The following is a 21,310-nucleotide window of genomic DNA, read 5'->3' on the forward strand; positions in this document are numbered from 1 at the left end:
TCAAGAAGAAACCCAAACAAGTTTGCGATCTATTCACGCCAGTCCCTCAAGCGATTCTAAATGCCTATTTTGCCTTGTCATATTCTGCAAGCCACATGTCGATCCCCTTTTGTTGAGCTTTGTTGGACTGGACGACATCGCTCCAAGGCTTGTAACTCAGCCCTCCCGCAAAGTGCATTACCCACTTATTCCGTTGCATCCACATTGTTAGTACTTTAATTAATGTAGTTCTTGCCTATGCCTAAATTATAACACTGGAACGACGAGTACAGACGTAGCATTTCGTAACTCTGCAGTGGGCCAGGTCACAAGAACCCTTCGGGACTGTCTTACTGGAACGCTTACTTCTTTATCATAAATTCTCATCCGTTCGAACTGAGGTAGCGGGAACGATAAGCGCAATTTGGCGACTTAGCTCCGATATAATGCTGACGTCTAATTGGCCGCCGCGCTCTCATCGCGAGCCAGCTAATCAAAAGCCATTCAGAAGGCCGGCAAAGCCGCGGGTTGCACTCCTCAGTTTGTTCGAATTCTATCGGTTCTCGGAGAGTAATAGCACAGGGTTGTAGAAATAATAAAGTTCTTCCAATAATGCCCACAATACTGTTCTCATAGCTGCATTTCATTGCAACTGAGACACAACCATGAGAGATAACAAGCCTACCCCAGGAGAGATACTGATCATTGGCGGTGGCGTATTTGGTATAAGTACCGCTGTTGCTCTCCTAGAACGTCCACAGTACAGAAACACCAGGATAAATATTGTTGATACATCGTCAGAACTTCCCAACCAGTCAGCAGCATCATGGGATACAAGTCGCATGTTAAGGGCGGATTATGCCGAGGCAGCGTACACGAAACTTGTGTCTGAGGCGCGGAAACAGTGGACAAACTCGGACAGCAATGCCTGGGGCGGTGAAGGTCGATACTATGATGCACCATTGCTGTTGACAGCGCAGCCTGGTGTCCTTGGCCACGTTGATGGATATCTGGAACGGAGTCTGGAAAACCTCCAAAAGCTTGCAGAAACTCGCGACTTTGCCTTTATGCCGGAGGATGTTAAAGAACTAGCAGACGAGGATGCAATCAGAGCGGCATCAGGACCGATCCCAGGTGTCAGCGGAAATGTTGGTTACATTAACCGTAACTGCGGCTGGGTCGATGCTCGAGGCTGTCTGCGCTTTCTATACCAAAAGCTGAGACATGCAAGCAAAGGCAAGTGCAAGATTCATTACGGCACAACTGTTTGCAAGCTCCTTTATGAGGGGATTGCCGGGTCTTCAATCAACCCAGCTCGATGCATCGGTGCGAAGACGACAAATGGGTCTCGAATACACGCCGATCTGACGATACTGGCAGCGGGCGCGTGGAGTCCTTCGCTGGTCGACATGCAAGGCCGCGCAGAGGCCACGGGCCAAATCCTTGGGTATCTGACATTGACCGAGGAGGAACAAGCAAGCTTAAACAATATGCCCATATACTTCAACATGAGCACGGGGATGTTTATGTTCCCGGCACATAACCATGAGCTCAAACTCGGCCGTCATGGATTTGGATACCAGAACCCCACTCCAGTAATCCTTGAGGGTAAGCGGAAGCTTATTAGTACTCCAATATCTCACCTACCGGTGCCGACGGAGGCAGAGGATGCCCTCAGAGATTTCTTGGTTGAATTATTCCCTCACTGGAGAAACAAAGAGCTTTCAAAGACAAAACTCTGCTGGTACTGCGACACGTAAGTCTAAGGAGCCTTTACAACAGCAGTGGCGTGGATGTACTGACAATCGTATCAGACCGAACGGAGATTTCCTCATTGACTATCATCCCGACTACAAAGGATTGTTTCTCGCGACTGGTGACAGTGGTCATGGTGTCAAGGTCTTGCCAGTGATAGGAGAGAAGATTGCAGATTCTATTGAGGGGAAGCTAGACCATACCCTGCAGGAGTTATGGCGCTGGAGAGAGGACATTACTGCCGTGTTCCAGGGGACCAGTGACGGAACTCGAGGTGGAAGGCGTGGTATGGTGTTTCAAGAAGAGTGGCAGAAATCAAAGATCCGGCAAGAGCAGTAATACAAGCCCTGTGAACGATGGCCATACAATTTGGGTACAGGAATGAAGTGCTTGTAGACGCGAGAGCAACGACACACTTTGCAATACTCAAACTTTCTTTAAAAGTACTATGACTGGGACATTTATGGAGAGTAACGTATCAAGCTGTCGCTCAAAAAGAGTAGACATTTGTGGTTGGTAACACCCTACAGTTCAGCACAATTGGACACGGTTCATTATCTAGATACAATACGTTCTAAGCCAGTGCCCACTCTGCGATCCCTCCAGCATGTATTGTTGTTGTTTCAAAAGTTGGGCCTGACAGATCTACCGGAACGAAGACAAGGCGGAGTTCCGTGCAAGCCAAAATCACGCAGTCAACTCCTTGTTCATGGAAAAGAAGTCTGTAGGCTTCGTGCCATCGAGACCTGACGTCTTGAGGAATTGTCCCCTTACTCATTTCAACAAAGATGTCGTTGTCTGCTGTAGATCTGAATTCTTCGCTAGGGATAGCGATCTCCAAGCCGAATCCTTGAAGGCGGGCCTTGTAAAAGTCCTCCTCCATCACTGCTCGGGTTGCCAACAGTCCAACCTTTTTGAATCCAAAAGTGTTGATTTTTTGTGCCGTGAAATCCACAATGTGTAACACAGGCAGGCCAGATGACTGCTCCAAAGATTCAGCAGCTTTGTGCGCGATGTTAGCGCACAAGACGAGGGCTTGTGCATTTGCGTCCTTCAACTCCTGGCCGTGCTTGCAGAGCATTCTGGTCATGCCGTTATAGTCCTTTTGACTGACCATGGCGGCAAGCTCTGCATAATCGATGGATCTAATCAAGAGATTGGCGGAATGAAGACCCCCCTGCCTTGCATTCACATGCTCATTGATCTCTTTGTAGTAGACAGAGGTAGACTGCCAGGAGAACCCGCCAATGAGGCCGACTGTCTTGGTCATATTGTCGCGGCTAATGGCCAGGTATATTTGATATTTGATCAGGGAAGGGAAAACCACACAAGTAAAAATGAAGAAAAGTGTGTTTGCGGCGATATTTCCGACGCCTATATGTAAATAGTCATAAAGGAAGCCCGAGATCTTTAACCCTAGCTAAGTGACGCAAACTATATTTTAATTGCGTAATGACCTGAGTATATAGTGGACGCAGGCTTCCTCATGGTTTGTACCAAATGCACATCTACTAGGAATTGTAAGAATAATAATCGCTCTGTGCGCGGTTCAAGGTGACCACGGACGTTGTTCATTGGCAGTTTCTACTGGACAGCTCGGGATGAAAAGGGATTATCCAATTAGATTATTATGTCTGACTGGTGCAACATCTTGGTTCTTGTCTCGCTTGCGCTATCACACGCTGATTAGGATCTGTGGTCGTTAGTTCTCTAGATTTCCACTTTCAGCGCTGGTAGATACGAAGCAAAACGATCCTGTGTTGGCTAATCAGGGAACAATGTCACTGCTTGGACAATGGTGAGATACAAGTGCCTATATATAGGGCCGTTCGTTCCCGTTTAATCATTATATCTGATCATTCTATGTGAGCATCTACATTATTCGCTGGCCAAACTTTCATATCAAGAATACACAGGAAAGAAGCCATTAATGGCCGGCGGAGAACTTCAGGTTATCTTCAACGACAAGGGTGTGCACCGTGGGTGACTTTCGAAGTTTCTCGTTTTGTGGACTTCTTAACTGACGTATATCTTTCAGCTATCGGCCCCTACGTACGTACACTACAAATCTTGACCATCTTGAGTGCCGAGCAGCTCCCTAACTCTCCTCATAGTCTCAGGCTATTAAAGCCGGTGGCTTCGTCTTCCTAGCCGGTCAAGTTCCCTGCGACTCTCAAGCAAAGGTTGTGCCTGGTACAATGCGTGACAAGGCGCGTCGCATGTGTGAAAATGCGAAGCTCATGATCGAGTCAGCCGGCTCCAGCATGGACAAGGTCGTCAAGGTTAACGTAAGCAGTCCATCTCCGTTCGGCCTGCCGATTAGACAGCTTTAATGCATTTTCTCTCGGACACGTAAGGAAGAAGATCTAATCACGTGTGTTCAGATTTATTTCGAGGACATCGACAGAGATTTTGCTGCCGTTAACGAGGTTTTTGCTGAATATTTTGTGTCGAAGCCTGCCCGTACCTCTATCCAGGTTGCGAAACTTCCTGTGGGATGTCCCCTAGAGATGGATGTGACCGCTGTCGCATAAAGACACTCCAGTCGACCTCGACTTCACCATTGCAAAGAGGTTAAAGGTCGACGCGATGCATGAGGAACTCTCTCTAGTGATGGCCGGTTCGCTCTGTCCTAACGCTGCTATTCCCCTCCACTTCCTGCGACACCTTTAATGGCTATTGACGAACACGGACTGCGGATACTCTCAACGCCAACGGTATCAATCAGCCAAGTCAAATCAATTATTCCCGGTAGTCTTTCCTGTTTACGAAATGTCTCCGTATCTCTCTACAGGACACAGCTTAACAGCAACATTATCACCCATGGCGGTAGTCTACTATGTATACTTGTCTTGGTTCAGCTCTGCAGAGTCAGTGCCACATCTTTCCAAATTATCCGTCCCATAGTAGATCTTCTTAGCCTTTCACACGCTTCGTATCACTGCCACTCCGCTGACGTGTTTCCTTAGTTACGATTACATGTCTGTAGAGACCGGGTCGACCTTCCCGAGACTAGACAATGAGAAAAGATTAGGCGAGGACTTCCACAGATATATCTCTTACCTAGGACCGCCTTATGGAGGACGAGCCTGTAGCTACTCCGTACTAGCTAGTGGTTCTTATTCAGGCCGGCTATATGATCAACTGTGAGGAATGTGTTCGGATGGTGGAAAAGCCAGCGCAATGTTGATTGGCCACCTCGCTTTCGCGCAAACCCAGCCAATAAGTTGAATCCAAGTATATCCACATCGCAGATCAAAGGCCGAACCCGGCTGATGAATCTCACCGGGGGAGAGGTTTCGATGTCGGAACGAGTCATGATCGGCGTGACAGGGTAAGCAAGGCCGTGCCATCTTGCAATCTCCCAGCTACGCTTTCATTCGCTTAAAGTGACTCCAAGACCGAAGTACGCTTGGCGAGATCGTACATCGACAACCTCCCTGGGTGGCCTGAATGAAATAGACAATCTAAGTGGGTGTTTCCCTCAAACAGCTCCCACAGTCACCAGAAAAGTGCCGGTACAATCCAATATATTGTCGGTATCTCAAGCTTGAGTACGACATGCCGGACGTGGGATGATACCCGTTAGGCGTCCTCCATATTGCAACATCCGTGGTAAGCATCCCACAGTTGATTTCGCCACATAATATACTCGTGTCCATAACACACGAAGAGAACACACTAGACACGCGTAACCATCGAGATCATTAGGGCCTATCATTAGTGCATTGCTGTTCACCCTAGCAGTCTCAGGACCATCTCTCCCAGAAGTCTTGCCTCCAACCATTGAGAACAATGTCTAGGGAAAGGACCTACCAGAATGAGCCTATGGGCATTCAACGAGGTGTCTATGGGCGCAATTGGTTTTGGAACATTCTCTTCAGCATTGGCCGCGCTCTCACTGGCCCCGTGCAATACCTCCTCATCGGCGCACACCCATTAGGACGCTTTGGCATCCCCCCGCCTCCAACAGGGGGGCTCATCACGCTCCTCGGCCACACAATGCCACGCTACCAAGTCCTTGCTGCCCTCATGCCAGCTTTCCTCTCCGTCAAGCAGATCATCTGGATCAACGTCCTCGCGCGCGAGAAACTCAGCAAGGAGTTCCTCTTGTTCGCGGTGCCAGCCGGCATAGCCGTCGAGATGGTCCACACTCTCGCATTTACCGCAGCATCCAAAAACCCCCTGTTCTCCTCCCGTGTGTTCAACATCGGTCTTGCTCTCTTCATGACAGGGAATATTATGGAAGTTATCGCTGATGTTCAACTCGCGCTCCATCGCTGGAATCCTAAGAACCAGGGCAAGGTGTGCAAGGCCGGCTTGTGGCGAGTCACACGACAAATCAACTATACGGCCAATATCATTTTCGGGTTCGGTTATACGATGGCACTTGGTGGACTGGTATACGGAATTGTGGCCACCACGGCAACGTATATTATGAATTTCTTGACAAACGCTGGTCCATCGAAGGAGCACTATTGCCGAGAAAAGTATGGAAAACAGTGGGAACAGTATAAGAAGGAGGTGCCATATGTATTGATCCCCTGGATCTACTGAATCCTTTCTTCTGTTCCAGCGAAGTTTGCGCACTCGGAAATTGCCATGCATAGAATAATGATGACCAAGCTGCGCAGATTCCCAACCACAACTCTTCGGGGCTTGTCCCTTGGAAGTGGACGCTACCGGATTTGAATGGACAATCCTGGATGGCTTGAGGCTTGAGAAGCACACATACTTGGCAAAACGAGTCACAGGTGGCATATAAGTGTAAATGTAGTCATGCTATCTTTGCCGTTATCAAGAATTTTAAATCGGTCCAGATCTCTCAGTAACAATCCACCTAACACCACTACAAGCAAGTCACCTGTCAGCATCTTGGACTTTATTGACTACCCTAATCAATGTATTGATCGACTGATTATCAGTAACGCAACCAGGAAATGATTTCTTGTTAATGCTACAGTTCGTTTGGTTCTGCAAGGGTGGCGGCACGTTCATTCTTCCACCGGAATGAACGTGTTGTAAACCTCCGATGTTTGATGGAAAGGAGCTCTGATATATTGCATGACAATCTGCGCGTTGTCCTTCTCTAGATCCGCAGATACTTTTCGTATACGCTGATGTTCAGGAATATACATATTGTCTCCAGAAGGTTGCTGACTTTCCTCCTCGATCTCGATGATCCGTTGAGCACAAAGACCGGTATATCGATCTGACCATGTGCCATGATAGAATGGAGAGAGAAGCATAACTCCAAGAGCCTTGCGACGAATCTTGGAGTTACGGCAACGAGATGCAACGAAGAACATCGGTGGTGTTATACCAAGATCGAAACTGAATAATGAGCTATACTGATGTGGCTCTGTCCTCCAGTATTGCAGTAGTTCGTGAGCCAGGTTGGCGATGAGCTCAAATGCATCTCCATGCTCATCAAAATCGGTCTCGAAGGAGGTCCCATATGTGCCGATTATGATCAAGGACAAGTGAAAGTACAGCATCAACAACTTATACGTACACGTTTGAATGGATGAGCTTCTTCCGGTGGCTCTTGATGGGTTCATTGCTTGTCTCCAATGTATCAGCGTGGCTGTGAGATGGTCTTTAGGTATTGTGCGCCCTTCTTCGAGGCAGCGTTCCATGGTGGTAAAGGTATAGTTCATGAGTCGATCAAAATCTGAACGTGCTTTGTCAAGATCTTCGTAGGAAGAAGGTATACTTGGCCGGGGTAAGTAAGGAGGGCTACCTGTATTTCTCCAGGCGTGGCGAAGGTCCATACACAAAGCAAATTGCACACGTAATCGTTGAAGAATGGGTGCAAGTTGTTGGTTAATTAAGTCTGCTGTCGGTCGAGAGAAATTTTGAAGTTTGTTGTAGTTGTCCGTGCGCGTCCTCCACGAAGAAAGGAGCTGAATGCCTGCGGTCAGATGGAGAAGACATGTTGCGTCGTTACCTCGAAACTGTTCGAAACACACGGCCAAGATACACAACACTAGTATTGTGTCAGGCTGGGAAGACGTATTTAATGGCTCGGTTCGGAGGAAATGAATCATAATGTTGTAGTGTTTCAGAGCCGCCATGTAAGCTATATTTTCAGCTGGCCCAGGACGCTTTCGTATCAAGATAAAGTCGTTGACAGGTTCCAGACTTTCATGCACAGAGGCAAGTGCAACAATCACATGCTTAACAGGTGGCTTAGCATGACTTAGTTGGAGAAGAATAGAGATCCAGTCTTTCGCGTCACGTTGGCCGAAAATTCGGTGAACAGTTCTGGTCTGAAAGAAAAGGAAAGCCCGCCGTTCCTCGTCATTCAGAAGCTGAGAGGGGGCGGAAATAGATCTGGGTCCCACAAAGTATCCTTCACATATTAGTTTGGAGGAGATACAGCGTCGGCATGAGGGTTTCTGCTCGTCACACTTGATACGACTGGTGTCATCGTGTCAGTAGAACAACAGTCACCTTGAGCTACAGTTTCTCCTACCGAGTCCTAACGGGCAAATATGTCAGAGAACTCATGTAATCTCAGGTAGTCGATACCTACTTGCAAGTGATGCAACCAGTGCGACTTCTCCGCGTTACAGCCATGATTGGTGTAGTGATGATAGATTGTAACAGTTGCTGAAGTGAGGGCGCCGCACGCAACGCATGTTACACCAATGAGCCTTATCCCATTTGCGGATCCTCTAGTGGTCTAGTGAGGATTGTGCTAAACGAGTGAGAACAGATCAGCTAGAATCTTATGGCAGAGAGTAGTAGTGCGCGCTCCGTCGAAATGCAGGGAAGAGATATGGAATAAGGACCGTATTTTCACAGTGAAATAATGTTAGGCGGCCAGTGCGAGATACGGTGCTGAAGTAACTCGTTAGTTAGTGGCGGAAACGACTATGCCAAGAGTCGTACCCAAATATCCCCGAACCGGAACATCGAGGCAAACCAGGCGCTCAACTTTCTCATGAGCCTAATAAATACACCATATCGCCAAAGGGTGGGGACTAATTTTACTCCCGATACAAATATTCAGGTTGACAATCACGTTAAGTCGAGTTTTCAATCTTTATACTTATAGTGTCACGGCAGAGAGATCGTTCCTTAGTGACCAAGTCAGAGAGAGCAACAACGATTGATCCAGTCCAGGTTGAAATATATAGACATTGTCTTCGGCGCTGACAGCGAAACTATCCCCTGGTATTCGTGCATCTTAATATCTAAGTTCTTTAATGGAGACTAGGGTTCTACAGAAGAGGGAGAAACAAGAGCCGAGAAATATATCGTATACTGTGAAAACTGACAGGCTTATCGTCGCTAGACAGCAGATTCTCGACTTGTGAAGGATTGCTAGATCTTTATTAGTTCATCTCATGCTGTAGCCGCTGGCAGTCGACGGTGATGCGCACGTATTTTTACCACCTAACCCCATCACCACCGTGACATTTACATCCACTCTCTATCAAACATTTCTGTCCAAGAAGGACACAATCTCACGATAGAAGCCAGTCGCATTAGCAGCGAAATTGGTGCCGTGGCCAGCATGGGGATGGAGGTAGGTCTCGATGACTTGTGCGTGAGAATAGGTGGAAGCCTGCTCCCCGACCTGATAGAACGAAGTCGTGCAGTTACCGCCACATACTAGGAAGTCGTTTTCGCCAGTGGTGAGCATGATTGGCTTCGTGAAGGAAGGAGCATAATAATTCAATGCTGAGACGCTCAAGTATTCTAGTAAAGAGAGAGGCTGACGAATCGATTGCGCGTATTCAATGGTTGGGATGTCATACGGCGCCCGAAAGAACAATTGTGCATGGGCATATATGTCGCCGAAGTCGGCGTAGCCGGTGTCGCGAGCGAAGTAATGGCCATCGGTGTTCGCAAGGCGTGGTCGGAAAGCAGTTGACAGAAAGTGAGGGATTGCCTTTGCTAGAGGGAAGGGATCGATTGAGTCATTGCCTAGGGCCATCCCAGTAAGAACGGCACCTGAGCCACAAGGTTAGCTGTGTGCTGAACATATTGAGGTGAGAATGCACAAGAGGCGCCGGGTAACTTGGTTCCTGAGAGCGTCACATACCATCGATAAGATCCCCGTACTTGGACAATACGATATTCGTTATCCTCGAGCCCATGGAATGACCAACCGCCACGACCTTACTGGCCTTGATGTTCCCTGCGTATGCCCCAGTTTTCATCCTTCTAACAATCTGTGCTAAAAGTTCAGCCTGATAGTTGACTGAATTTTTGTATCCAGATACTCTAGGCAGGGTATCAGCTCGGTGGTGTATATGCGTAGATTAAGGTCCTAACCCACATTTGTGAACGTCCAGTTCCCACACGATCGTACCAAAAGATCGAGTAGCCATTCTCAAGCGCATATTGGGCAAAGCTGTATTCTTCAGGCTTGTACGAGGATGCCCAATAGCTGGTGTGAGGATCAGCAAACTTCTTCAACTAGGTCTCATGATAATTTCACGTACCGTCCATCATATCCGAGGCCGTGTGTGGCTACAAGAACTGTTGTCTCCTTACCGTTCCCAGGCTTCCGGGGTGAACAGAAGGTCGCCGAAACCGTGTAGTTGCTTGTCCGGTTCTCGTAGCCGGAAATGGGCGGGAGTACATTGACCTGGGAGTCCTTCCTTGTGCTATTGAAAAGAAAGGATGCGATGTCGAAGTTGGTCTGGAACTTAGGAAGGCCCCAAATTGCGTCCGACGAAGTCGTTTGCTCCGTTATGGAGTAGTCAGTGCAAAGACCATTTGGAGGATGAACATAGGTGTTTGGTGCTGGAGTCGAGGCCACGGGCGTGAGGCGGCTCAGAACTGCGAGCACCGTGAGAGTCAGCACTGCGGCCATCGTTCACAGTTGATTGCGAGTTATTTGGTTGGTCAAGAGTCAAGTATAGTGTAAGCAAGGGTGAGTAACTGCAAGATACAAGTGTATGTTCTCGAGCATCTATGGGATCCTGCTTATATGTACTTTGTCTTACCGTAAAAACCTTCTATACTGTAGCATTCAGTCTACTCAGATCAGTCATCATCGGAACGAGCCTAGCCATATTCCCTGCACTTATGTCTCGCGTGGGTACGGTGTAGTGTAAAGATCACCTAGTAGTGACAATTAATATTACACAGCAAGTCCAGGGAGTGACTTGTTCGGGAACGAAGATATGGGTAAATTTGTAAGATTACAGTCAAGGTTAACGCAGAGATGTTCAAGCACGCTGTCCTCCACATTCCGAATTCAAGAACCGACCCGTAGTTTTTGGTCATAGTTCCGCTCCTGCTGACTTACTAAACATCAGGCAGGCCTACGGTACTGTTAGCCCATCAAGCGATTTCGGCCATTGAGCGATTTTCGGCTCAGTGTCATGTTGACTCCCTTTTCTACACTCCTCGTCTTTTCTTTCAAGGTCACTCACAAAGACCTAAGTTTTTGCTCGCGGCTAGGGATGACATATTTCGCAGCCAGAGTAGACGTAATATCAAATTATCGTTACGTTTCGCTCCACCTACGGTGTGGCGGTGGTGGCGTTCGTGTTCCTGTATACCTGCGGGTTTGGTAGTACCTGGATCACATGCTCATCGGTCTTGCTCTGTCCAAATTTCCTTGAGTTGCAGTGCACCAAATTTCGGGGCTTACCGGCTCGCTTGCTGACATACATATGCTGTTAAGCATGTCCCACAGAGGTCTTTCCTCCAGCCACACGAGTAAAGGGTGACTCCCCGTCCATGGTGTCGTTTATACTATCTTGGGCGCCGCCATTAATGAAGTCATACCATATGTCATCAGCGCCGTAGCGGACGGTTTTTCATTATGTTCGCCGTCATTAACATCATTCAGATCATCTCTAGGTGGTTTATGTCGAAACGGTCAATCGTCACCTGGGGGGTCTTGATATTCTTTCCGCCTGCAAACGTGATTTTGCCGAAAGGAAACGTTCCCTCGGCTTTCATACAGAAAATACACATGGGGTTGTGCACACAGACCGAGGATGAATGGTTACATGATGCTTATGTCTCTCATGGCAGGCTCGAAGACCGACAAGATTCTCGAGAGTGGCCCAGGGGTATTTCACTCATCGCTCTCGCGGAAAGATTAACAGTAACACCAGATCGACAGTCTTCGTTGGAGGTTGAAGCTATCGGGAAAATTCAACCATCCGCCAGTATAGTCTCTAGGAGTTGTGTGGTTGACATTGTTCTCTTCAATTCGTTCCAACCAGCTTGCTGGGATGTCCACGCTTACCTGTTTGACTGCCCGTATCGTCCAACTTGATAGCTTCAATTCTTTCCAAAATATTGGCAGAAGCTCCGCCATTGATCAGAATCACCATTCCAGCACTTGCCTATGATAGCGTCACCAGTTAAATCATGGAGCGGTGGGAATTCTCTATCTTGAAACCTTTTTGCTCAGAATGACGAAATGGTCTGTGCCCCCTGGACCCTGTCTTATACTGCTCATGACCACGTAAAAGGGTATAGTAGCCTGAGCCTATAGCAAAAGTCTCTGTTCGGGCACCCGCTTTGCCATAACTAACAGTAACCCCATTGTCTCCTTCGTTGAGAAGCCGCCCGAATGACTCAAGTCAGTACTGTGATTTCTTCTCCAATCTCGATTGTGAGGTCAATATCGTCCAACTTCAAATTTCTCATTCGAACCTAAGAGCATGCTTCTGGAGTGGATATCACAATGTGTCAGTTCGATATCTTCAAGTTCTATAGCGACCAGACACAATTTCCTTATCCAACGACTGATTTTCTGCAGTTTGAGGGTTTGCAAAACCTTAAGACTTGTCTTCCGTCACGTTTCAGGCACTGCCTGAGATGCAACGCGACACTCCCGTTGGGTGCAAGCTCTAAGAGGGCGTCGCCTGGCCTTTGACAAAAGCAGCGAATCAGATGCGGATCTGCGGGCGATGTTTGAGAAATTGCAATATTTTTTGCTCGTTGGCAAGATCGGCCTCGTCCTCATCTCTTTGTATCTCGCGATTTTCACCAGTGAACCCTGCTCTTGAAACCACTCGGCCGGGATCCCACGTTCCGTCAAGGGTTCGAACGCGCGAAGGATGGCACCGGGCAGTAGGGGCCGATAGTGATGAAGATCCCGGCCGTGAACGTGTGCTGATCAAGGTGCAGGATGGATGCCCGTAGGTGTTTTATGCCGATCGTGATCTCTGGGCCGATTTCAACCCAAATGGTCCCTACGATCGGAGGAGGAGTTGGGCATTTCTCCGCCGGCTCGCTGTGTATCACGCCTAATCATTTCTTCCGTAAGTGTCTCGTATAGGCTCATCAACCCCCGGCTACGAGAGAGGATCAGCTGCACGTTATAGGAACACGGTATGAGGGGGTATAGCTGAGCTGCGGAAACATCGATGCTGCTGGTCGCAGAATGGAAAATGGCACGTATTTGGACGTCCGGGATACGGAGATTCGAAACTGAGAGGCGGTGAAGAGGCTACCGCTTCCTCGTCATGGCTGTGCAACCATCCAGCCATGGATTACCAGATAAAATATGCTCAAGTTCACATTGTGCTTCGCTACTTCACGATTAGCGAGGGTGAGCCTCCAAAGTTGCTTCGTCCACAATACCCGGCTAAATCGCGAGCCATTTCTTGGCCGTCTTGTAAAGCTGTCGCTTTGACGTGACCGGATCCAGATGCACCTGGCTGGCGGTGTGGGAAATCAGGCTGCTTCATTACAGAACATTAGATGGGTTTGTGGGAGATGCGTGTGAGTGTCTTCGTCTTCCAGATACTGGATCATTAACACGGGCAGTATCAGCCGAGGAGAAGTAGGAGAAGGTGCTTATCTGAGCCGCATATGGGACTTGCAAAGAATTAGCGTCCCCTAGAGTTAAAGCCAACCAGCGACCGGCAATTATGACTAGCTGTTCATTTGACCAAGATGTCGTTTTGGGGCAGCAGTGACATTGTTGGGGCTAAGTAGAATTAGAGTCTTTTCTACTTTCCGAAAGGTTAGTTTTTACCGACCCATTGCAACACCATCTACCAATCAGGAACTCTTTGGGACATCCTCTCAGGCCCTGGACTTTTGGGGGCGTCTCAATACGAGCTCGAATGTCACCTATCCTGACACAAGCTCGGGTCCTCGCAAGCCAACGAAGCGAGAATACGAGGACCTCCACGCATAGCTCCGAAGCTTCGTGTTGGTGTGTTTATCTTTCACTACGTAGCTGCAATCACGGACGCGTCTTCCAGTCTTCATCACTTCGACCGTCTTACCCATCGTGATAAGTGCGATCACGAAGCTATGGGTCCGATCGCAGTTCTGCTACTTCTTTTGATCCGCTCGGGTACCGTGGTCTCATACTGGGAGTATGAGTCGCTGAACGTAAGTCAGTGGCAATGGCAATCTTGTACGGTCCTGATCGTTGTTTTGCTGAAGCATGGTGATTGACTGAAAGCACAGCCGTCGTCGTTAACAACTGGCTTTATATTGATGGGGGCGAGCTCTATGCAATCCAGAATGACAATCCCACATTCTTCTACCGTTAGTATAACCTTTCAATCCAAAAAGCTTCTGCGCCAGACGGGGTGATAGGGGTCCCTTGATTACTTTCGAAAGCCAGAACAATATTTGCCTGGCACAAAGTTTCTATCTCGGCTTTTTTGGGAGCATCAAATTGGTCTAATCAAGCTACCAGTTGGCCAAACGATATCAATTGACTTGACGCAGCCTTGGACAAATGCGACTGTACAGAACTATTTAAGAGAGACACAACGACCTGTCACCGATGGCCACTGGTCGAAAAAGCCGGCTTTGTTCTATGACCCATTTAAGAATGTCGTTATACAATGGGGAGGCTGGCCATACGACAACGACGATCAGTCATACGAGTTCGTCTTCACACCAAACGGAAACGGCACCGTAAATTGGATCCAGAGTGCAACACCAGTCACAAACACACAAGATAAATCTTCGCCAGCAATCTTCGGCTCGGCATTCGTTTCTTCAAGCACATCGTTCTACTCTCTAGGTGGAGTTGTTGCTGAAGAATCTGCGCCACCTGAGCTGGCCGTTCAAGGTCTGCTCGAGTACAATTTTGAAGGCAGCAACTGGACGAACAGTTCCTCTGAGATGGCAACTGCGAACGGTTATCTTGTAGGTGGGCAAGCAGCCTACACTCCGGGATCCGATCAAGGCGGCTTTGGCCAAGCCGGGTACATCTTTTTTGTTGGTGGCAATGACCCAGCAAGCCAGTCATTCGACCCTCAGTCTCCTTCTCTGGTCGACATGTCAAACATTACCTTGTACGATATTGGGGCGCAGGCATGGTATCAGCAGGCAACCACGGGAACAATTCCTCCACCACGTCAATTTTTCTGTTCTGTTTCAGCAACCTCTATCCAAGCCACGTTTGAGATGTAAGTTCCAAATTCCAAACCCCGGACCGAGGATCGCTTAGTGAAATATGTCCAGATTCATCTTGGGTGGTTCCACGAATGAAACATATGACCAAGCACTCGCCAACGATACAGACTATCTCAGTGTGTACACCTTGTCCATTCCGGCTTTTCGCTGGTTCAAATCGACAGCCACAGACCAAGTGAGACGGGCCAATCAATGCTGCCAGCTCATAGGAAACAAGCAGATGCTGGTAATCGGAGGTACACAACCTAGTAACCCATTAGGCATTGCTGCGGTTGAGCCATGGCCGAATGGTTTGGGGATCTTTGATATGTCGAACTTCACCTGGGCGGACAGCTATGATCCACAGGCCGCCCCGTACGAGCAACCCGCAGTGGTGAGAGATTATTACAGTAATGAGTACCAATCTCCAGTTTGGGGCTCATCGCAATTGCAAGTTGACTTCGGTGAGTGTTATCACCCATTTTTGTGGAGATTCAATACTTCCCCTGAGGATGATACACAATACTGACAAATTTCGACACTAGCCTGGGCACCACCTGATCTTCCTACAGGGACATACACTGGCTCATATCCGTCAACTACTACATCGCCAGCCCCTACTGCAAGCGCATCTACCAAGGTCTCTTCCAGCTCAACTCCTATAGGCCCAATCGTAGGAGGTGTAGTCGGCGGTGTGTGTGCTCTCCTTCTCGCGCTGATCCTCGGAGTCCTGGTGTGGAAGAGAAAGAACCCGAAGACAATGTCATCACACGAGGTGCAGACCCTCGAAGTCAGTAACATCACCACCCAAAAAGTCGAGCTACCAACACCACTCAATTCTCCTGGACTTCGAGCTGGAGTTCCACCATCCTACACAGAGACGCGGGCCAGCGGCAGGCAGTTGAGGATGGAAGAGCCAGAGGCACAAGAGCTTGAGGCTACAAGTGTCAGTCGAACTCCTGAGTTGCCTTAATATGTTATCCTAGCATTATTCTGGTGTGTATAACTCTTACACTATTCCGGTCTGGATCGGTGACCGTTCCACATATAAATCGAGTCTTGACGTCGAGTCGCCGGTCTACATTCCACGGTCTTTATTTCACTAACCAGAATTTTGAGTCGATTTTTATATCTAGCCTAACTAAATAGATACTAAATCGCACTATCTTATCATTATTTTATCTATTTTCATCATTTTTATCGTTACTATTTAATTATTATGTTTAATGGTTCAATATTAGAGATAGAGGCCGAGAAGAATATCGAGCTCTTAAGGGCACTCTTAGAGTAGAAATAGATTGCGGCGTGAGGAAATGCAATATTTTTTGGATATAATTGCGACGACGATATATTGCTCTAGAAGGAGTGAAACTCTCTTTACTGCATTTCAGGTTAATATACTGATTGCTCTCTCTAGGTTCTCGAAGGACACTGGCCAGTTCTGCTCTATCGTGAATCGAATAGCACTCAGTTATGTGAGTTTCAGTGATCGTCTTAGTGGTTTTGGCAGGATTCTGACTCAGGCCGGGAAGGAGGAGTTAAGAGGAGAGTTCGAAAGCCTTGGACTCGAACAGTTCATTCAGTATAGCGATCTGCTCGACTCTTACAGAAAGTATGTACGAGCCTCGTCGACAGAATGTAGTCAATACCTGCCAGTTTCTGAAAGGGCATTAGTAACATAAGCAAGACAAACTCTCGTTAGTTGTGAGGCTCGCAAACGATGTCGTTGAGACAGAATAGTAGTTTAACAGCAACAAGAGATGACAGTAAGCTTCTTTACTTAGCTCCGTGTTTATAGCCTCAGTATACATAACAAAGTGACGGCCAGTGATGAATCCTTCTTTACATTGTTAGTGCTTGGCACATTAATCTATAAAGTGGTCACGATAGAGTCTATGGCATAGACAGACAGTACTCTCCGCTCACGCTACAATCAGAACATGTCTATCTCGGTATCCGAACCAGAATTTGAATCCAGCACATGCTACAACGTTGCTCTCATGATCATGCCTTGAGTTCTGCTCTAGTAAACTCAGATCTATTCCGGATAAAGACCAAAGTATTGAACCTGCTCTTGGGGACAATAGTGCGCCTTTTGGTGCGCCACATACAACAGTACCGAAACCGCGGGGCCCTTGCCAAGGGTCCAGGCACATGCTCACCTTCTTAATTGTTCAAGCCAGGAGCTGTACTTTCCGTGGCGAGATTGAATGTTTCTTCTTGACGGTTCTAGTTCTTAAGCAATCTTGAGTGTTAAAGGTAGACCGAGTATAGCCGAGTCAATCTTGACTTATTAGCTAGAACCATTCAATATTAAGGTTCATCAAGAGAGCTTAACATGACGCAGTCTAAAGCTGAGCAGGTTTTTTGAATTATTAAATAGATCAAATTATTGCCACAATTCTTTGAGCGATCTATCTTTCTAATCACCACAACGCAGAACAGTTTCTTTTTATTCAAACGCAACCGAATCGAACGCATTATGAAACCCTTATCTCGATTCTCAACGCTTGTCGCGATGGTGGCAGTAGTGCTTTATCTTCACATCGATATAGCTCGTGCTGCACCAGCACCATTATCTTCAAACTCAACAGATCTTTCTACCCCTCAAGAGACCTTTTGGGTATACGGCAGTATTTGCGACTATTGGACCGACCCAGACCCAGAACAGAATGGATACTACAGACTCAAGGTGCAATGCGATTATGTCGGCCAAGGTACAAAGATTGCTGCCAGTGTGACCTTGAACAAACATGTCTTCTCCACTGAGCAGATAGGTCTTAAGGATGTGAATAAGATTTTTCAGAGTCCAGCATTCAACTCGAATAAGCCGGCTGGACAACTCAACTTTCAAACACATAGAAGTATATCAGGTGGGCCGGATATGGGCATCTGTCGCTGTGAAGTGATTGAAGAAGAGCTTGGGGTAACATGGACGTCAACGTCATGGATCAATAAAATGACCTGTACCAATATCAGTCCGTACCTCAGAGTACGTGCAGTGCTGGATTTTGCACACAAGTCTCCTTTCTACTCGAATTGGCTTACAACACCTGGTACGGTCGAGACTAAAAAGATTTATTCGCCGGGTACGCCTTCTGCCTATTCCGAATGGTCATTTTAAGAGGTTCAAGGGAGCAACCAGGGGTGAAGAAACTTCTGGCGACTCTACTAAACTTTTAGTTGAGGTACTGTATTTTCAAGACCATGGGAGATTTCTGATAGTGGTCTTGGGTGTGCAGTCCAAAACTTTTTTGGTGACGTGACAGATCAAGTAGATAAGGGCACAGAGGCGCCTGCACCTTCGGTACAACCGCACCACTAAGTAGTATCAGTTATTATATAGTTTTCTATCTCTACACACTATTTATCCCGACCGAATCTTCTGGAGTCTGCTACTTCTCGATCCGAAGCAGAGCAATCGACCTCTTGAGGTCCGCAATCTTCCTCTGCAGAATACATGCAGCGACAGGTAAAAGTCCAGTTCAACCGCAACATCTTTGCCCACCGAAGATAGTTGATTCTAGATTTATACTTAGGTGGCGTTACTCTTGACCTCTAACATAGGAGTGCAGAAGTAATACTGATACACTTACGCTCGAGAGAGCGATATTGTTGTGATTCTCGCTTATCAATGCCAAGGATCTCGTTTCCAAATCTTAAACACCAATCGCCTAGCCCACAGCCACCCTAAGTGTCTAGCGAAACTCTGGGGTTAGGATGGTTTTGAGCTCTGAGTCTAATATCTAATTGGTGTCGTCCCTCTCGAAGATATGCTGACTACCAAGACGACTATGAGTATGAGTACAGGTTCTTGGTTTAGGACAAGAGATGGACATGCTCTAATCTTGCAGCTATTAAATAATGCTATACAGAATTCTAAAGCACCACCACAGATCAGCATGCGGTGACTCTCGGGTTACTCATGAAATCACTCGTTTACGCCCTGCAGCCAGATTGGTTGCTCAATGCGAGTCGAGTACGCCGACATGCCCAGGATACGCTGCATTTGCGCGTTGCTGACGTAAAGCACCTGCTCTGCCATGAAGAATCGAATGCCCTCCTTGCATGGAGGAACGGTCAAACTACCCATGTAAGTCCAGAAATTGTCAAAGTACACGACCTCTTGCAGAGCCAGATCCAGGTCTTGTTGGACGTTGGTCAACTGCCTGGTCTCGTTGAATCCAATGGTCCAGGGCCACTGGGATACAAACGGGGAGTCGATATCCCCAGAGGGATCGATTCGCATGGCCAGGACACCGGCATAGTTGCCGTCCGTGTCCGCGTGCACGAAATGGATTTCCGCCATGCTGCGTTTGCCGTTGACCGGGTGCTCGGCTGGGGCGTGGGTATGCCACCCGACCATGTAGGAAGTGTTCCCGTCGAAGGTGAGGTTGGGGAGACTGTAGATGGTGCTTTTGTTGTACATCGGCGTGAAAGCCGGACCGTATCCCCAGTTGTAGTACGTCCCAGTGACGTTCCCTTCGTAGTTGCCAAACACTGGTTCGTGAACCTCGGAGAAACCCTGATCAGAAGTTAGACCGACCGGGGCTTGCTGGGTGCCGTTCTGGCAGAGGGCGTATTCTGTTCCAATTCCAAGGATATCAGTATGTAGTTCAATATCATGCGCAGAAAACGACCAGTCTAGATATTTATTCACGGGGAGGTTCGGCTCACTGGGATTGATATATGCCCAATCAGAAGAAACTTCGTATGTCCAGTCGTTGACATCCCTACCAGGGTCGACTTCTTCTGGTGGAACGTCTCGTCGTGCATGAGGATGTGGTAGATGATTGGAGTGATCCGCACAGCCCAACGCCGCGGTGGTCAAGATAGAGGCAAGAAAGATCTTGGACAACATGGTAGCGATGCAGTAGGCTCGCGCAGCGCTTTCAAGAGAAGTAAATTTTTACGGTACGATGATGAGTGACAGTGAATATACATTTATTAACATTACATCTTCTTCTTTATACTTCATGATTATCATAGGTCGATAGAAGCTCGGTCACTGAGTTCGGAATTGATCTTTGAGCTCAAGGATTCATGAGCCCCTCGCCATTGTATTGAAAATACAGTTCTGGATCCGTGCCAGTTGTCGGATTCCTTCTTGGTCTGGGCGTTGACACGTCATAGCTTCCACTCCACAAAGTCTTGATCTCCAGGTCTGAGCGCGAAATGTGAAGCACCCGCTCGTTGATCTGGATTCCTTGGCAGGCACTCGGGTCGAGTCACCCTCTTCTACTTGGGAACGGAAGCGTCTACATCGCGTGTAAGGAGATATTCTGGAACTCTACTTTCAACAAAAGAGTAACGTTCGAGACCAAAATAGACTCTCTCCAAAGGTTAAATTGTGCCGATAGTAAGCGATTAAGTTCGACGCCACCATATGAATTATTGACGAATCATTGAAGCTTATTACGCCGAGAGAAGACAATTTTGCCGTCAATGTGGCTCGATAGATGCCTCTTGTCTAAATGGCAGATAAACTAAAAAAATCTCAATATGATCTAAGTATCTCGATTGCGCCAAGCACAAAGTTTGACTCTCACGTGCGGTGATGTGGATTCAGGCCCCTGACACGCGCCAAAGCCGACTTCCTTTGCGGCGGAGCGAGTTGTCCTCGACAGGTTCGTGGAACAATGCTGATCAATATGGTTTGCTATTTGGCTCGGTCTGACCTTTGTGGGATCATGTCTGCGGCGTGGGGATGTTGGACCGATGTCGCATCGTGCAGTTCATTGAGCAAATGGTCACACGAACTACTATTGTTGTTCATCGCAGAACTGTCAAGATGCCTTTGTATTGGGTAGAATGATGTCACAGAAGAGTCGGGAGACTTGGGTTACAGCGGAAGCTGGGTTTTAAGCCTCTCTCCACTTCAGCGAGCCGGTCTTGGACGGGAGCTGTCGGCGTAAGCTGACTTGATCGTGGCCAGAGCTTTTCTTGACATATCGATTCTTCGTTCGAGTTGAGCTACACATCCCGTGCGACGTCTGGGCTGACTGTGATGTACAGCAGAGGTTGCTTGGGGGTTGCAAATTGCCCCCTTGTGCAGAGAGAGTTACAGTTACTTCGCGGCTGGCTGGTGGGTGCAGATTGCAGAAATTGAAGATTGAGACTTTGACCGCTTGCCGATCCTATAGTTTGCGGAGGGAGGTAGGGGTTTTTGATAGACTACAAACGTTGGTCACCCCTACGCATATATCGCCGTCGGCGATGAGAG

The 21,310-nt window shown here is 47.8% G+C and overlaps 8 protein-coding genes across 8 annotated transcripts; 4 read left to right on the plus strand and 4 right to left on the minus strand.

The window, feature by feature from the left end:
- Positions 1-644: 644 nt before the first annotated feature.
- PV08_03736 (uncharacterized protein) lies at positions 645-2,073 on the plus strand (the record flags this gene model as incomplete). The annotated part of the gene is made up of 2 exons (XM_016378087.1): positions 645-1,735; positions 1,794-2,073. The coding sequence occupies 2 exons, from the start codon at positions 645-647 to the stop codon at positions 2,071-2,073; spliced, it is 1,371 nt and encodes a 456-aa protein (XP_016236764.1).
- Positions 2,074-2,308: 235 nt separating this feature from the next.
- On the minus strand, positions 2,309-3,004 carry PV08_03737 (uncharacterized protein; the record flags this gene model as incomplete). The annotated part of the gene is made up of 1 exon (XM_016378088.1): positions 2,309-3,004. The coding sequence occupies one exon, from the start codon at positions 3,002-3,004 to the stop codon at positions 2,309-2,311; it is 696 nt and encodes a 231-aa protein (XP_016236765.1).
- Positions 3,005-3,664: 660 nt separating this feature from the next.
- PV08_03738 (uncharacterized protein) lies at positions 3,665-4,268 on the plus strand (the record flags this gene model as incomplete). The annotated part of the gene is made up of 4 exons (XM_016378089.1): positions 3,665-3,713; positions 3,773-3,786; positions 3,849-4,022; positions 4,119-4,268. 4 exons carry the CDS (start codon positions 3,665-3,667, stop codon positions 4,266-4,268), a joined length of 387 nt encoding a protein of 128 aa, XP_016236766.1.
- A 1,261-nt stretch (positions 4,269-5,529) lies between these two features.
- PV08_03739 (uncharacterized protein) lies at positions 5,530-6,291 on the plus strand (the record flags this gene model as incomplete). The annotated part of the gene is made up of 1 exon (XM_016378090.1): positions 5,530-6,291. The coding sequence occupies one exon, from the start codon at positions 5,530-5,532 to the stop codon at positions 6,289-6,291; it is 762 nt and encodes a 253-aa protein (XP_016236767.1).
- A 437-nt stretch (positions 6,292-6,728) lies between these two features.
- On the minus strand, positions 6,729-8,316 carry PV08_03740 (uncharacterized protein; the record flags this gene model as incomplete). Its single annotated transcript, XM_016378091.1, has 3 exons — positions 6,729-8,157; positions 8,213-8,218; positions 8,273-8,316. 3 exons carry the CDS (start codon positions 8,314-8,316, stop codon positions 6,729-6,731), a joined length of 1,479 nt encoding a protein of 492 aa, XP_016236768.1.
- Positions 8,317-9,178: 862 nt separating this feature from the next.
- On the minus strand, positions 9,179-10,567 carry PV08_03741 (uncharacterized protein; the record flags this gene model as incomplete). The annotated part of the gene is made up of 4 exons (XM_016378092.1): positions 9,179-9,699; positions 9,791-9,972; positions 10,028-10,138; positions 10,194-10,567. 4 exons carry the CDS (start codon positions 10,565-10,567, stop codon positions 9,179-9,181), a joined length of 1,188 nt encoding a protein of 395 aa, XP_016236769.1.
- A 3,419-nt stretch (positions 10,568-13,986) lies between these two features.
- PV08_03742 (uncharacterized protein) lies at positions 13,987-16,060 on the plus strand (the record flags this gene model as incomplete). The annotated part of the gene is made up of 5 exons (XM_016378093.1): positions 13,987-14,092; positions 14,146-14,226; positions 14,381-15,101; positions 15,157-15,551; positions 15,633-16,060. The coding sequence occupies 5 exons, from the start codon at positions 13,987-13,989 to the stop codon at positions 16,058-16,060; spliced, it is 1,731 nt and encodes a 576-aa protein (XP_016236770.1).
- A 2,958-nt stretch (positions 16,061-19,018) lies between these two features.
- On the minus strand, positions 19,019-19,948 carry PV08_03743 (uncharacterized protein; the record flags this gene model as incomplete). The annotated part of the gene is made up of 1 exon (XM_016378094.1): positions 19,019-19,948. The coding sequence occupies one exon, from the start codon at positions 19,946-19,948 to the stop codon at positions 19,019-19,021; it is 930 nt and encodes a 309-aa protein (XP_016236771.1).
- Between the last annotated feature and the right edge of the window lie 1,362 nt (positions 19,949-21,310).

This window comes from Exophiala spinifera (genome assembly GCF_000836115.1).
Source record: "Exophiala spinifera strain CBS 89968 unplaced genomic scaffold supercont1.3, whole genome shotgun sequence".
NCBI classification, from domain to species: Eukaryota; Fungi; Ascomycota; class Eurotiomycetes; order Chaetothyriales; family Herpotrichiellaceae; genus Exophiala; species Exophiala spinifera.